The sequence below is a fragment of the Pelodiscus sinensis genome, chromosome 6 (genome assembly GCF_052426305.1).
Source record: "Pelodiscus sinensis isolate ZL-2025 chromosome 6, ASM5242630v1, whole genome shotgun sequence".
Classification (NCBI taxonomy): Eukaryota; Metazoa; Chordata; order Testudines; family Trionychidae; genus Pelodiscus; species Pelodiscus sinensis.
The window spans coordinates 42,620,791-42,635,747 of NC_143057.1; the positions used below are offsets into that span (position 1 = coordinate 42,620,791).

General features: G+C 42.3%; 1 protein-coding gene across 1 annotated transcript; it reads right to left on the reverse strand.

Moving 5' to 3' along the window:
- Positions 1–6,927: 6,927 nt before the first annotated feature.
- Positions 6,928–14,120, reverse strand: LOC106732871 (uncharacterized). Its single transcript, XM_025177856.3, has 5 exons — positions 12,884–14,120; positions 11,581–11,757; positions 11,329–11,418; positions 8,168–8,699; positions 6,928–7,232 (listed from the first exon to the last, which is right to left on the reverse strand). The coding sequence occupies exons 3-5, from the start codon at positions 11,401–11,403 to the stop codon at positions 7,027–7,029; spliced, it is 813 nt and encodes a 270-aa protein (XP_025033641.2). The 5' UTR covers positions 11,404–11,418; positions 11,581–11,757; positions 12,884–14,120; the 3' UTR covers positions 6,928–7,026.
- Between the last annotated feature and the right edge of the window lie 837 nt (positions 14,121–14,957).

Below are 14,957 nucleotides of genomic sequence, written 5' to 3' on the forward strand. Positions count from 1 at the left end.
CAGACAATGTTGTCTTTCCACCTTTTGCATTGCAAGAACATGGATATCCCAGTAAGGTCTACAGGTTTGCATTGGTGTGATTATGTCACTTGCAGTGTGGTGTCCTCAAGATTCGGTACCACAGTGAGAGATGTGTATTCATAAAATCAATTGCTATTATGGAATAGTTGAAGAAATCAAAGCATTTGTCAGGTATCATTTAAAAAAAATATCTAGTGTATGAAACTAGCCTCTAAATAGCAGCTACCACATACCAGCAGAATTTGTTGAACCATAAAGATGAACAGCCTCAGTTCTTGCGCAGATCTGGTTATAACCATAAGTATTTGGGAAATTTTAAAAGACAGTAAAACACTATACTTGAAGCATCCTTTGAACTATTAGCATTTATCTCTGAGAACTTGAGGACAGGTACAGTTTATAGAAAGGCTAACATAGTACCTATCTCTCTATAGATTTTAGAGGCATCTGTTTGTCTGTGAGTGAGTCTGCCTTTGAGTCCATTTGTTCAAGAAATCCTCCTAAATAGGACCACCAAATTTGGTGTGCAGCTTCCTCTTATCCTAACTTAAAGCAAGGTCAGAGGTTGGTTGTTGCAGGAAAACTGGAAGTTCCTGGAATTTGATTTTTTTCCATTACATGGAAAGGAGGTGGCTGATTAGAGGTATTTGATACTACACAGTCACCACTAGGAGCAGTAAGCATAGGGGACAGCTATGCTGTATAGTGACCACAGGGGCAGCTGCACCAGGAAGGGAGTTGCTAGCTGGGGATGGGGCTTGCCATCTTCCCAACCACTGGCCCACGGAAGTGGCCCTCCTGCCCAAAGCCCCACCTCCAGCGCTGGAAAAGGGAGGAGAGGAAACCCCACCAACCTCACCATCACGACTTTCTGCGGAGCACTACCAGGACTGGGCAGTGCAGCTCTGCCCCCTCCGCAGGACCCACAGGTGTCCCCACCAGCATCGCTGAGCTGTCCAGCAGGCCCAGGGAGTGCCGGAGGAAAGCCTCTGCTCTGTCCACTCCCTGCCGCCCCAGATGCCTCCACACTGCCCCTTCTGTCTCAGGGTCCAGGCCTAGAGTGTGCCAGCAGGAGGCCTCTGCGCTGCGCCCTGCCTCTTCTACTCCTGGGGCTGGGCCACACTGGCAGGAAGCCTCTGTGCAGCTCTCCCCTCCCCCACTTGAGCCCGGGGAGTGCCGGTGGGAGGCCCCCACACCATCCTGGGCCTGGGCCAGTCCCTTTCCCAGTCCTGGGCTGACCCCTCACAGCCCCAGCCTAGGGAGTGCAGCAGGAGGCCTGCATGGCCCCCCTTACCTCGGGTCAGATCTGGGCAATGCTGGGTAAGTCTTCTAATTGCTAATAAGTGGAACAAAGAGAACTTGAGGAAATGATAGACCAGTCAGCCTGACTTTGATGGCTGGAAAGATACTCAAACAAATGATTAAACAATCCATTTGAAAGCATCTAAAGGATACGGTTATTAGAAATAGTCAGCATATATTTGTCAACAAAACAGGCCAAAACAACCCAATTTCTTTCATTGACCTGATTACTGGTGGAGAGCAGAAGGGGTGAGGCTTCTGGTATGATATATCTTGATTTTAGTAAGGGCTTTGATACAGTCCCACATTATATTCTCATAAGTAAACTAATGAAATGTGGTCTAAATGAAATTACTAAAAGATGGATGCGTAATTGGTTGAAACTCCATACTCAAAGAATAATGATCAACAGTTCACTGTCAGATGAGGATGACATATTTAGTGGTGTCTTGCAGTGGTCCTTCTTCAGTATAGGACTATTGAGTATTTTCATTAATGATTTGGATGAGTGTATAATATTCGTGGATGACACCAGGTTAGAAGAGTTTGCAAGCGCTTTAGAGGACAGGATTAAAATTCAAAATGACTCTGACAAATTAAAGAATTGGTCTGAAATCAACCAGATGAAATTCAATAAAGACAAATGTAAAGTACTACATTTATGAAGAAAAAAAAAATCAAATCAAATGGTCAACTACACAATGGGCAAAACTAGTTAAATGGTGATACAGCTGAAAAGCATCTGGGGATTACAATGGGTCACAAATTGAATATGAAGCAACACTGTTGCAGTTGCAAAAAAGAATAATATTCTGGTGTATTAATACAGGAGTTTCATATGTGAAACATGGGAAAAAATTGTTCCAGTCTACTTGGCACTGGTAAGGCCTCTGCTGGAGTACTGTGACCAGTGGTGGATAGCACACCTTAGGCTAGATGTAGACAAATGGATGAGAATCTAGAGAAGAGCAACAAAAATGATAAACGGTTTAGAAAAGCTGACATGAAAAAAGATTTAAAAAACTGAGAAAGAAAATAGGGGTGGGGAGAGAACCTGATAGCAAGTCTTCAGATATCTTAAGGGCCATTATAAAGAAGGTTGAGATCAATTGTTCCTAATGTGCACTGGAGCTATAAGTGGTAATGAGCTTCATCTGCCACAAAGAGATATAGTTTAGATATCTATTATAAATTTTGAAGAGTTTGTTTGTTTGTGGATTTGTTTGTGCAAAATAAAGTCATATTTTGGGATTACCTACAGATACCAAATTTTTCATAAACAATCATGCCACTTAAATTAGCTGAATGCACTACTTCTTATACCAGGATATGCTGGGTGAAAGGTTTAAATCATTATTTTTTGGTTTTCATCAGAAAAAGTCATGATTATTATGATTAGAGTTCATAAAAATATTTGCAAACAAATTAAAACTGAGTCGCCTATTCAACTGTCACTTTAGTGCAAAGAAAATGTTTACTGTTACAAATCACAAAATAATTCAAATTAGTTATGGAAAGAGTAATAGAAGCTATACGAGGTCCTGATTCAAATTTACTATGTATGGTAATTATTCAATAAAATGAACAATGTTTGAAGGTGAAATCCTACAAATTTAAAAGTGTTCTTTTACTTCCCTTTTGCAAGCACAGTAATAAAAAAAAATCTATTACATGTATTTAATTTCTTGAACTTTCCTAAATGTGTAATCCATACAAAATTACTTTGCATGGTCAATGACAGGCCTTACTGGCTAGTTAGAGATAATGTGTTAACTCAAAAATTAGCTAAATTATGGAATAGGATTTCAAGGTAGATTTTGGAATCTCCATATTGGAGGTTTTTAAGACAAACACTTATCAGGGATGGTTTACGTTTACAGGCAGTCCCCGGGTTACGTACAAGATAGGGACTGTAGGTTTGTTCTTAAGTTGAATGTGTATGTAAGTCGGAACTGGTGTCCAGATTAAGCCGCTGCTGAAACTGATCAGTTTCAACAGTGGCTGAATCTGGACGCCAGTTCTGACTTACATACAGATTCAACTTAAGAACCCCAGGCATTCCCAAGTCAGCTGCTGCTGAAACTGATCAGCGGCTGATTCCAGGAAGCCCGGGGAAGGGGCTTCCTGTAGTCAGCCACTGGTCATTTTCAGCAGCTGCTGACTTGGGGACACCTGGGGCAGAGCAGCTGGGGTGCTGCTGGGTTGGTCCAGTGGCGCCCAGAGCGGCGCTATGGGACCAACCGTCAGCGTCCCAGCTGCTGTACCACAGGCGTCCGGAGCAAAGCTGCGGAGCACGGGGGCAGCGGGACAGCCCAGACGCGCCGTGGCTATCCTGCTGCCCTCGGGCTCCGGGGCTTTGCTCTACTTTGCTCCCCGTCCCCCTGGTCTGCAGACCAGGGGGACGGGGAGCAAAGCGGCAGAACACGCAGGCAGCGGGACAGCCCAGACGCGCCGTGGCTATCCTGCTGCCCTCGGGCTCCGCGGCTTTGCTCTGCTCTGCTTCCGGTCCCCCAGGTCTGCAGACCAGGGGGAGGGGCAGCAGAGCAGAGCAGAGCAGAGCGGCGGAACGCGCAGCCAGCTGACAGCCCAGACGCATCTGGGCTGTCAGCTGGCCGCGTGCTCCGCTCTGCTTCCCCCCCCCCCCCCATGGTCTGCAGACCAGGGGGAGGGGGAGCAGAGCGGAGCAGAACGGCAGAACGCGCGGCCAGCTCTGCTCCCCCTCCCCCTGGTCTGCGGACCGAGGGGGGGGGGAGCAGAGCGGAGCACGCGGCCAGCTGACAGCCCAGACGCGTCTGGGCTGTCAGCTGGCCGTGCGTTCCGCCGCTTTGCTTCCTCTCCCTGGTCTGCTGGAGATCAGGGAGAGGAAGTGCCCCGTTCGTAACTGCGGATCTGACATAAGTCGGATCCGCGTAACTCGGGGACTGCCTGTACTTGGTCCTGCAATAGTGCAAGGGGTTAGACTTGATCTCTAGAGATCCCTTGCAGCTCTACGTTTCTATGCTATGTATACTTATAAACACACATACACATACAAGCAAAAGGAGCACGCTGATTTCTATAGATGTTATATATATATTATGTTAACTGTGTACTCAAAAAAAATCCAAGTTATATCAATGATTAACAAGATCCCTAGGCCATTTTGTTCCATTTTCACATGTCCCTTATGATTCCTCTAACACAGTGGCAGGCAACTGTGGCCCAAGGGCCACATGTAGTCCATCAGGGTTCAATGTGTGGCTCACGAGACATTTTATTTACAGTTGCCCATGCATCGGGTTGCCAGATTCTGCTGGTTTCTGTGTGTGTAGGTCTTTTTTGCTACCAATATTACTGAAGTGGCACACACTTAAAGCAAAAGCATGTGAAATGAGGTACGTGCTCATTGAACAAAACAATGACAGAGAGCTGTGCAATCCCTCCAATGAAAGCACTACTATGGTTCAATTGGCACATACTGCAAATTCTGGGTATGCAAGCACAATTAGCAAAACTAACCTACACTGGGAGATCATCTTGGTTATGACAATCTTGTGGCCCACTGTGAAAAAGGAGGGCCATTCATATGGCCCACTTACTAGCCTAAGTTGCCCATCGCTGCTCTAACAGATCATAGTAGCTAAATCTCCTCAGCAAAAAAATAGCATGTGTGAGAACACAATAACCTGGTGTTCAAGTTGTCAGCTATATTTATCATCAGATTTATGAAGTTGTTTTATAGCCAGCATAAGCCTCTTGTACCTGACTGAAATCCATATCTCTGTGAATTTCTGTTTGTGTAAACTTTGGATTTAAGCCCAGAAAAAACAACAACTTAGTGACCTCTACCCAGTACCTTGTGTCTACACCATTTGTTCAACATATCCGCGTATTACTTCCTATTTCAGACTTCTACTGTAAATCCTTGTGGGCAGGGAATGCACTTTTGTTATGTATCTGTACCGGAGCTACCACAGCGGGGCCTAGCCCTTTAGGAAGTGCCCCAATACGAAAAAATTAAATTGCAAAAACTATGGCTTGTTATCATAATTATGTTGACCCCGATTTATATGGCTGTAAATAATTCAACAGTCCTATATGGTCACATATTTTAGTTGCCCTGGGAAAACAAATCCTTAGGGAAATCAGCTTCCAAAGAATACCTCCCAGAGCAAGACTGGTGGAGAGGACCTGTAGTTGCTTTGCAAGTAGAAGGCATTGATCGTTTGGAGGGATTAGGAAACACATGGGCTACATCTAGATTGCATCCCTTTCTCATAAAAGGGATACAATCTAGACGTAGCCATGCTTTAGCCTTTGGTGGATTCCCTCAGTTGGGGCAACAAGAGTAACTGCAGGGGTGTTAATATTAATCTTGGTAACTCGATCCAGGTCAGGTGACTAGGACAAGGAAATGAAGTCCAACCTCTCCCACCTATCTCATATCATCACCACAAAACAGATTATTGTTATGTTATTTTCAGAGTTCGCTAGCTGATAGAGAAGAACCTAAAGGGAAAGGAGAGCCTGGATAACTGTAGGTGTCCATGAATTTGTTAGCCGCTTTTCACTCACTATGTCATGACTGTATTACTCCATAGTGTCAATTCAACTGTGATGCACCATTATCAATGAAACATGTGTGAACATATTTTCCAGTCATATCTCAGCATCACAGTTGTCCCTGTCAACTGTTGTTGTGGAGTGGAGAGAAATTGTTCACTTATATTTTCTATTGCTATTTGCAGGATGGATATTTTTGTCTATTTTATATCTGATTCTGATCTCAAATCAGGACTAATTCCACTTAAGTTACACTGCTGTAAACCTGTTGTTAATGTGAGCAGTATCAGACCCATGATGTTAACAGCTAAGGAAATGCAATAGGGACTTACTTTAATATAAAGATAAATGACACTTTAACCAATATTGTTGTATTATTTTCTTGTGCTTCCCTGCCTGCATCCTCTGATTGTCTCTTGTCTTATGATAATCTCATTGGGGCAGTCTTTGACTAATAGGTCTTGCTGTCTCTTGTATAATTTCCATGTCCCTTTTAATGGATGCAAAAAAGTCTCTGCGCAGAGACAATGTTCAGGATCTATCACCCTACGTACTGCCTGTATTGCTATATGGGTCAGAAATCAAAACCTTATGACAAGCTGACTTGGAACAGCATGAAACAACACAATCTCACAAAGATCTGGCCTTTCTTCACTTGCTCATTAAATTGAAAAATGGCACGTACTCTTTGGTCATGTTGCTAGAATGGATAAAACCACACCAGAGTACTGTCAAACTCTCCCTAGACATGTGAAGAGGTGTGCACCAGACTCTACCTGGTGCCACTCATGGGCCACCCTAGAGATTCATGGACTCACAGGATTAGGCTAGATCTGGGAATTTCATTATACTGTGCCTGGTGTAGTGCCACCAACCATAGTCACTTTGGCTGGTGCAATAGTATTTAGCAGACTATGTGTGTTTGATGATGTTTGATTTGGGGCAGGAACCAATTTTTTTTGTCTGTGTTTGTACAGCACCTAGCACAATGGGGTCCTGTTCCATTGATATGCTCCTAGGTACTACTGCAAAAATTTAATAATAGTAAACTTAATTGTGCAATGTCTTCACATTTTAATTTAATCTTTCTGAAGAACTGCAGTCACTCTCCATTTAAATTCATTGTTAATTTGATATAAGCAGGATATACATTGCACAAACTCATTTAAGAGACTCATGTATTATCCAGTTCTTAGGAATCAATGGGAGTATGTATTCTTCATTCCTGATTTTCTCCTGGCATAGCTTAAAAGGTCTGTAGTCTGCTTCTCGCCATAAAACTCTCACTTTCTGTTTTCTTTTCACAATACCTTTATAGAATTTCCACTGCAGATCCTTTAGATTAAAGAAGTTCACATATTTTGATTCTGAAAGCAGGAAAAAAATTGCATACAAGATAAGCATTATATGTAATAATGTCTTTCATCAAAATGAGCAAGAAGTATCTGTAATACTGCATTGTATTGACTTTAGTAAGTGCATCAGGTGCTTAGTATCTCTGAATTTCAAGTCACTTATTTAGATGCACAAATATGCAGTTAGGTATCTAATTTTAGGCATCCAATTGATAAAATAGGCCCTCTCTTGCGTCTATTGAAATCAATAGAAAAACTGCTGATTTAAATGAAGCAGGAAAAGCTTCACAACTCACATGGGGTAATCACTACTGTTTGGCACATTTGCCAATGCTAATCTTAGTATACTGGGTAAAGGATGAATAGGCATGGACACTTAACTACTGCATTCTCCTACACCCTATTGGTGGTTCCATCACACCATAGTTAAGACATATTGATGGAGCAGAGAGGAAAAGCTAGCACTGCCTACATTGCATCTGCTCGCACTGAAATCAGTGCCAAGACTTCCACTGAATTCAGCGGGAGAAATATCAGGCTCAAAAGAAAGAATCATCTCTGTGCTGCCCAAACTATGGATACTGGACCCATGTTAAAATCTCTCCCTGTGTCTCTTAGGATTACATTTATTTCTGGATATTCTTAGCACATGTCTTTATAGAACACTTAAATGTTAGAACTAAATAAACCTAGCTCACTTACTATATGTTTGTTCCCTATGAATGATATATTTTCTAGTCCTCTGAGCAGTTACATATCCCAAATGCCAAGGCTCCCACCATCTGGAAACTGTTTCAGAGTGCAATATTGAAGTCTCACCCTCAAGAACGGTCTCCTGATATTCAGCCTACTTTGCCCCTTTGTTAGTTTAATTCTATTGTTTCTAGTTAATCTCTCTTGTAATAGCCTCAATCATTCATAAATAATTATAAATACAGATTGCCAACCTTCAGGCGTCTGTAATTTGGAATTGGGATGATCTCGAGGTAAAGGCTTGATTGCTTTCTTTTTCCAGAGTCTCAGAGTAATGTACAGTATCCTGCTCAGTATCTCTGCTTTGCAACATTTGGAATGGATCGAAGAAATTGACAAAGGAAGACAATTTTTTATTAAAACCACATATGGAAGCATATGCACTGGCAGTGGACCACTACTGTCTGCGTTTTTGTTTCCTTCTATAGCAGAATTTGTTGTCTTCAATTTAGATAGACACTTAACACTCATCGATACACAACTATTTTTGCTTTTCATTGTCCTTTGAGAATCAGCATCCGTCTTTGCCACACCGTCTTTTGACCAATTCTGTAACACAGTAGTGGGCTCAGGAGGTAATGTGCTTTGCTTGTTAAATACTGCAGTCTTACTGGATTTTATTACTGACCGTAGTGTATGGAAGAGAGAGACTTGTGTTCCCTTCAAAAGCAATTGATGCTTCTGGTGTTCATTTTCAACATTTGCAAGAGATGACAATTCTGATACCTGCCACAAAATACAGAATATGTCTATACTGGATTTTGATAGCCCAATCCCACAATAAAAATAGTGTTGATGACATAAACATTTTCCTTTTTAATTATAGAGGTACCAGTCAGAGATGAGGATAATAATGTAGTAGGCATTGTCTCCTGCCCACATATTTAGTAGAAAAAGATAGACCCTGCTTCAAATATCTTATAACCTAAGCATATGATGAGAAGCAACTGGAGGCAAGGAATGAAGACAACAGTTGGAATAATCATATATGGTATAATAAGAAATACTTGTGATACCCATAGCATTGATAATATTCCCATTGTCTTTATGCTATTCTGTAAAGATGCATATACAGTAAAACTCCGATAGTCCGGCATCCAACTGTTCGGCACTCCCGATACTGGCATCAAAATGCCAAGCACTCCTGACCAGCTGATTAAAAAGCCTTCCGCTCAGCACACATGCTGGCTGTAACCAGAGGGAGCATAAGGTTGGGGGAGGGAGTGGGATCATGTTACAATATGGAGAAGAGCGTTTTGCTTCAGCGAAGGGGAAAGGGGAGGATAGGGGAGGAGGAGGAGGATCAGGTTATAGCAGGGAGAAGATGTGAAGAGGGAAGAGGAAAGGGGAGGGGAGGGAGAGGGAGATTGTGTCCTGGCCAGCTGTTAAGCCGTGCAGCTGTACTGGACCTCCTGATTCTTCGGCAAATCTGATAATCCGGCACCACCTAGGTCCAAAAGGTGCTGGATTATCGGAAGTCTACTGTATAGCTTTTCATATTGCACAAGGTATAATACCTGCATTCATGTCCATAATGGAACATAGATCTCATTGCTGACCTCATTAAAGAAACTATCCCAGTTGGTTTTCAAATCTAATTTGTTTGGAGCAATATATACGATTACATACAGAAAATCACCAGAGAGCTAGGCTCTTAGTCATACACTGCCCTGAAGAGGCATTAAATCTTAAGAATGTACTATTCTCACCAGTCACATACAGTAAGTTCGAGGGCAGTTTTTCTTCTGGCTTCAAATATTTTTGCATTATACACCATTTTACATGGGACAAAAACAGAGAAACTTTGAGACCTTCAGATATATATTTTTATATGTAACTTGATTATACAACAGTCTCAATGAGAATCTCTCTATAAATACTGCAGATAGAGTGAACCTACTGAGGTGCTAATGAAACATGACTGTTTATTCATATGACTTACTGGTTCGGTACAACTTAATTTGCAAAGCATTGTGTGGAGAGGTGCATTACACTCAGATTTTACTGATTAATCGTCATTATGGGGGAGATTGTCAATGGTGAAGGGTTAAGCACTTTATTCCCACTAGATTTCAAAGAGAGTTGAATACACGGCTTCCCAAAAGTACTTTTGAATATATGCACCTAACCTGATTAAATAACCTACTTGTATGTTTGCTTTTTCAATTCATCAGCTATGTTACTGAACAAATCATTATTAGTTGAATTACTGTAGCATAGATGGAAAAATAACATTTCAGCACCATGATAATAGACAGTGTAATGAATAAAGGCCAAATGCTCTGACAGAATAATTGCCATTTAAAAAGTCAACATCTGAAAATTTATACTACACATTTAGCCAGTTAATTTTTTTCTCAGTACATGGGAAAACAGTAGCTGTTCAAATACTACACTAGACTCATACACACTAAACTTTTAATGGCAACAACTGTGTTTTTAGTAAGGATGTTAAGAAGTGGGTCACTGACTAATCGCGGACTCGATACAATTTGTATCAAGTACACGATTAATTCATAAGGGGCCTTGCTGCGGCTCTGCAGTTTAAATGTAATAGGAGCTGGATGCATAGGCAGTCCGGCTCCTACTACATTTAAACAACAGAACTGCAGCAGGGGTGACTCAGCAGTCCTGGCTTGCACCAGGTCTCAGACCACTGCCTTTTAAATGTAATAAGAGCCCTGTGGCTCCCCAGGAGGGAGCTGGAACCTCTTGCAGACAGGCTGCTGCTGGAGCAGCCTCTGCCCATGGCCGCTGCTGGAGCAGCCTCTGCCCATGGCCGCTGCTGGAGCAGCCTCTGCCCATGGCCAGCCCAGACCGCCATGGATAGGGGCTGCTTCCAGACCCACCTCTGCTTGCAGTGAACCTTGGCCTGCCATGGGCAGAAGCTACTTTGAGGCAGCCTCCCACCCCCATGCTGCTGCCTCTATCAGAAGCAGCAGCAGGTGTGGAAGGAGGCAGCACCATGGAGATGATGCTGGGGGGAACCGGCTTTTAAGCCGGCTCCCCCCAGCACCAATTCCTGTTTCCCCCCACCTTGCTGCCTCTGATAGAGTGGCAGCAGGAATACTCGACTACTCACTTACATCCCAAGTTCTGAGCCCAAATCTTTTCTGCTACAGAACTAATTTAAGTATGAATGTACTTTGATTACACTCTTTTTATTCACCAATCAGACATCACACTCTGTCAAAGAATGAACTATCTTAATCTTCTGAAAATGCGATTATACATTAGAGGGTTTTTTAAAAGACAGCAATTTGTTACTGTAGAAATGTCTATAAACAAAAAAGGTAAGGCTAATAAACAAGGCAAATAATATAGCTATCAATCATTTTTACCCCAAAGTACTCACTTTGCAACTGTGAAAGAATATCTGTTTCTTCTCTTCACTGCCATTTGGTGATTGGTCATCCCTAATTTGACTCATTTTGTCTATTTTATGCTGAAAAAAATGAAAGTAAGTTAATTTTAGTAATAACACTAACAGAGCTAAAGACTAGTAGAAGAGTGGAATGAAGTGAGAAAAATGCGAAGAGACAAAATAAAAATACTAAAAAGCAGATAGTGGATGGCTAGATGGTTTGATAACATAATAGTCTTATACCTATTAGAAGTAGTCCATTTCTTTTACAGTCCTTGAGTCTTTTCTATTGGACATCTCTAGTGTTTTGCCCAGCGTACTTTTAAATCGTCTCAGAAGGTGGGGCATCTACTTCTTTCCTTGGAAAATTATTCCAGTTCAGTGGATCTCAATGGCAAGAAGTTTCTTTCTCCTGTAATTCTAAATATTCCTTTTATTTAATCCAGTCTTTCTGGTTTTCTTTTTCCCACCCTAAGCAGTTCCTCTCCAGCCTTAAAGTTTGCATTCTATCTATACTTGTAGACAGTCATTTTGTTTTCCTTTAGTTAACATTTTGCCACAGTGTATCTGTTTAAACCAGAGCTATTAATTAATTGCTGTAAACTCAAAAGAAATTAACTCAATTTAAAAAAATTTAATCAATTGCAGTCTTAATGCACGGTTAAATAATAACAAGCTACCAATTTAAACTTATTGTAAATGCTTTTGGATGTTTTTCTATATTTCAATTACAGAAGAGAAGACAAATTATATGGTGCTCACTTTACTTTTTATTATATTATTGTAATATTTTCACTGTAAATAATATAAACAAAAATAGTATTTTCCAGTTCATCTCATAAAAGTATTGTAGTGTTTACTGTTCAAAGTGCAATTTATAAATCTGGATTTTTTTCCCTACCCAGCTGCACTTAAAAACAAAACAATTGTAAATCTTTATGGACTACAGGTCCATTCAGTCCTACTTCTTGTTCAGTCAATCATTTTAGACAAACAAGTTTGTTTACATTTATGGGAGATAATGCTGCCAAATTCTTATTTACCATGACACCTGACAGTGAAAACAGGCATTCACAAGGCATTGTTATTGTTGGTGCTGCATGGTATTTACATGCCAGATATGAAAAACATTTATATGTCACTTCATGCTTCAACTTGTAGATTCCGTTATCTCTTGTTTATCTTTTTTACAGTGCAAATATTTGTAATTAAAATAATAAAAAATGAGCAGGACATGTTTTGAATTTTCCATTGTAATTCAAATCAATATAGCTGAAAAAGTAGAGAAACATCCAAAAATATGTATAAGTTGTAAAACGGTAATCTAGTATTGTTTAACACTGCAATTAAAACTGTAATTAACTGCAATTATTTTTGTTTCTCTGATGATTAATGGGGGGTAGCACAAGCCCAAGCAGACCCCAATAAGGGCTACAGTACAGGAGAGTGGGCAGATGGCGAGTGAGCTAGTGGTGTGGAGCAAGGAGAGCGGGCGCGGGGCAGGCAGGGGGATTTCCCGGGGGTTTAACAGCGTTACAATACAAACCTCACTAGCGAGCCAGAGCCAGCGCCAGCTCCCCCATGTAGCGCAGCAGCCTCCATCGGCCTCTGCGGGACGCGGGCGGGGGCACAGTGACTTCCCGGGCACGTCACAGAGCGCGGCAGGGGAGCCCCCTGGCGGTGGCAAAGGCTGGCGCCAGCGTCAGTCACTCCCGCTGCCTATGGGGCGATGGAGCCGCTCGGCCGCCGCAGGCTGCCACGCGGACGCCCCGCGCGTTGGGGTGGACGGGAAAGCAGCTCCGCAAGGGTTACCAACTCTCCCGGACCTGACGGGCTTGCAGCAAATGGCGTCCGGTCTACGCGGTCCGGGAGAGTTGGCAACCCTACCGCTCTGCCCTCCCAGTAGTAAAGCGCCGCAGAATCCGGGCCCTGGCGGCTCCGCGCCCCGCTGCTTCTTCAGGCTCCAGCTGAGTTCGGGCTGTAGTGTGCCAAGGGGCAAAGGGCCCGGTGTTATTTCACTGCGCTCTGCCCCAGGCAAGGGGACCCCTCTGCAGGACTATTGTGTTTAGCACACGAGTGCCCCTTAAAACTCAAGTGATGGTCCTGCAAGGCAGGGCCCTACCTGCGCCCTGAGTTTAGAAAACACCCCCACCCTTAGCCATTACCTTGCAGGTGCAACCTTCCCCTTCCATTTCAATAGGACCTCAGGGACATTTATTTGAAGAAATGTGTCAAAGAAGTGAGGTTCCTCCTCCTGCTAACCATTACAGATTTTAAGGGTACTGATTACAGCTGCTAAAATTTAGTAAATGTCCTTTTTAGTAATAAAAAATGCAAATGATGGAAAAATGATTAGCACCAATCTAATGCTTGGAAATCTACCATATTTGCTGCTAATCATGGTAGTAACTAATTACTGCTCTCTTGCAAATGAATTTAATATACTTTTGTGTACAACTTAAGCTCACATTCATTTACAATTGCCCCCAGGTAAGTGTGTGAAAATCCCAGCCTTAATGTTTGAAAACAAGAAACAAAGATGATGAAACACCAAGCCACATTTTTATCAGCACACTATGTAATATAGCAATTTCAAATCCACTCTTTGAACATCATCAAGCAGAGGAATCAGAGTGACTAGTCTGACTCATCACCTGAGCACCCTCTATTATGAAAACCATCACTTACAGCTACACAGGAGGTAGGCTTAATGGTTAAAATTCAGCTATTGCATCTGTGTATAAATGTTCATCCTCTTCAGCATACAGCTGAAGTTTCTCCTCCTTCTTACACCACTCCCCCTATACATGCCCCTACCTGTTACCTTGTCTTTATGTCCAGAATAACCTCACATTATTTAATTCACATCAAGTTGCTCTCCTTTGGCAACTCACCTCTGTGCAGGATCCCTGCACTAACGTTCACTTTTGGACTGCTTGGTGCATTACATCAGTTTGTATCTACAGAGTACTTCAGGGCAGAGTTGGTTGTTTGCTTGCTTAACCTAGGTATTGAGAGAGCCAGATGAAGCCCTACATGTGATATTTTGCAGAGTCCCTACCAATCTTGGGCAGGCCATGGCTACTTCTGGTGCAAAAATTTGAGTGGAGATTTTCCTAGCCATTGCATGTTTACATTCCCACCTTCACCTCTATATTAATGATTATTTGTATTTCTTCACAGAGCAATATCTATGATGATCTCTCACCTCTGTAATGGTGGCACCTTCTGCAGCAGTTCTGGAGTCCAGCATATGCAGCATGTGAATGAAGGCTCAAACATTGTTATGCTGTAGGCCCTATAGCATAGGACTAAGGTGCATGACAACTAGTGACATTAAAAAGTGCTTTTTCAAGACAGCTCCCCAAATGTACTGGCTCCCTTAGAGCTACCTTCCCTCCCTCGCATCCTGATAGAGGTAGCAGAGTGGGGCAGACAGGAGCCAGTGCTCATGGGGAGCTAACTTAAAAGCCTAAATAAATTTTAACATCCCTAAACTGTGTAGTTCTATCAGTGCTGAAGTGGCACCTTAAAATAAAGTGAAAGAATGTAACCAATTGTGAGTGGTGCTAGATGAAGCTTAATTCCAGAAAGGGAAAGAGTACCACACTGAATGGTGA

Bases quoted from the DNA above. Each gene is read 5' to 3' on its own strand.
- LOC106732871 (XM_025177856.3), bottom strand. From the start codon at position 11,403: ATGAGTCAAATTAGGGATGACCAATCACCAAATGGCAGTGAAGAGAAG. The intron at 8,700-11,328 runs GTGAGTACTTTG...ATTTTGTGGCAG, and splicing joins TATTCTTTCACAGTTGCAAA to GTATCAGAATTGTCATCTCT. The intron at 7,233-8,167 runs GTTGGCAATCTG...TCCTGCTTTCAG, and splicing joins CAAATTACAGACGCCTGAAG to AATCAAAATATGTGAACTTC.